At 36.4% G+C, this 1,955-nt stretch overlaps 1 protein-coding gene across 1 annotated transcript; it reads right to left on the bottom strand.

The window, feature by feature from the left end:
• Positions 1–793: 793 nt before the first annotated feature.
• LOC145569998 (putative histone H2B.1) lies at positions 794–1,559 on the bottom strand. The gene has a single exon (XM_081628976.1). The coding sequence runs from the start codon at positions 1,484–1,486 to the stop codon at positions 1,040–1,042; it is 447 nt and encodes a 148-aa protein (XP_081485102.1). The 5' UTR covers positions 1,487–1,559; the 3' UTR covers positions 794–1,039.
• Between the last annotated feature and the right edge of the window lie 396 nt (positions 1,560–1,955).

Genomic DNA, 1,955 nt, shown 5'->3' with positions numbered 1-1,955 from the left:
AAGCAGACATCATCAAAAGGTCCAATCACCAAGCAACTATCCGTGCTCAACAACATAAGTTCAGTACTTGGTATTGAACAAGCATCCTATACTACCTATTTGCTTCACTGAACAAACTTAAATGTCGAAAATATACAGAGCAATCTACCCTACAACTACTTAGCAAAAGGAACTAACAAAAACAAAAGGCACATGGAAAACGGCAATGAACATACAACATGAAAACTCTATCATATCTGAAAGCTATGAGGTGTTTCTAGACAATGTACCTACTCCAATGATCAGCCTTTTCAGGAGAAATCCCAGAGAGCTTAGAACGTCAAATAAGTTCTTTGTTCAATTTCGTCCTTACCTCAGCTCCAATGCTCCTGCAAATTCAAATGACAAATCATTATATGATCAGTTAAAACAGAGTTTCATATGTATTGGTTACAATGACAGCTCCATTACCTTTATGCAATTGAAGTAGCTCCCACATTTGGCAGTCAGTGAGATAAGGAATTGGGGATAACACAATCAATGAATACTCAAATTGCTAACAATGCAATTGAAAAACATTTTAATTGTTCAATTGTTAATAACCCATTAGAATCTACAGATTAACCTTCAAATTGCATAAGTCAATAAATGACATTAAATATTGAATATCAATGATTTATACAACTGATGGAATTATACTTGACCATAAACAATTAACCATTAAACATGATTAACCATCAATGATTCATAATTGAATGATCAGATGGAAAGAAAATAGACCAAATACAATTATAACAATCTCAAACAACAAAAATTAACAATCCAGAAGATTAAGTACCATATAATTATAATAATCGTTTAATATATCATAACTGCATCGAGCTAATACATAATCATTAATCAGAAACATAATCATAAAACCTAAAGTCCTAATAATAATAATAGACATAATAGTAAAAACATAACAATCTAAAACCCTAACCCTAATTTCATAACCACCAAACCGATAAATACAAACATAACCACCGCAAACTCCACAAATCCAACCTCAAACCCTAATTTAAGAGCTGGTAAACTTGGTAACAGCCTTAGTACCCTCAGAAACAGCATGCTTAGCCAATTCACCAGGAAGAACAAGCCTCACAGCAGTCTGAATCTCCCGAGAAGTAATCGTCGGCTTCTTGTTGTAACGAGCGAGTCTAGCAGATTCCTGAGCAAGCTTCTCGAAGATATCATTGATGAAGCTGTTCATGATGCTCATCGCCTTGCTGGAAATTCCGATGTCAGGGTGAACCTGCTTGAGAACCTTGAAGATGTAGATCTTGTAGGTTTCGACACTCTTCTTGTGACGCTTCTTCTTCTTGTCTCCGGCGGCTGCTCCGGCCTCCTTTGGAAGCTTCTTGCCGGCTTTTGGCTTCTTCTCCGCCGGAGCTTTCTCGGCGGCGGCGGCCTTCTTCTCCTCTGCAGGCTTCTTCTCGGCGGGTTTCTTCTCTCCCTTAGGCGCCATTTTTGAGGTTTTTTTTTTAAACAGAAAAAGTGAGAATTTGGGGAAGATGATGAGAGAGAATTGAAAATGAAATAAGGAGATGAGAATGAGGGTGATAAGAATGGGAGAAGTGTTTATATAGATGGGAGAGGTTGGTTCTGATTGGCTGAGGGGAGTATACACGGATCGATGACGTGGATGGTTTAGGATAGTGAGAGTTTTGGAATTTTTGGTTTTTCCGCCTTTTTTATTTTGGAAGATTTCGTCATTTTCGCGCCTGGTAATTTGGAAGTACCGGCTTTGGTGCTTACTGGATTGGGCTTTTTGTATGACTGGGCTTTATAAAGTAATTTGCACTTGTCATGGAAAATTGGAAAGTACGGAGTATCAAATCAATATCAATCAATCAATCAAAATATATATATATATATATATATATATATATATATATATATATATATATATATATATTAAAACTCCAATGCAAGGT

This window comes from Chenopodium album, chromosome 12 (genome assembly GCF_948465745.1).
Source record: "Chenopodium album chromosome 12, dcCheAlbu1.1, whole genome shotgun sequence".
In the NCBI taxonomy this organism is placed as follows: domain Eukaryota; kingdom Viridiplantae; phylum Streptophyta; class Magnoliopsida; order Caryophyllales; family Amaranthaceae; genus Chenopodium; species Chenopodium album.
Note: the sequence above shows the minus strand (reverse complement) of the source record. Positions and strands in the feature narration are given on the sequence as shown.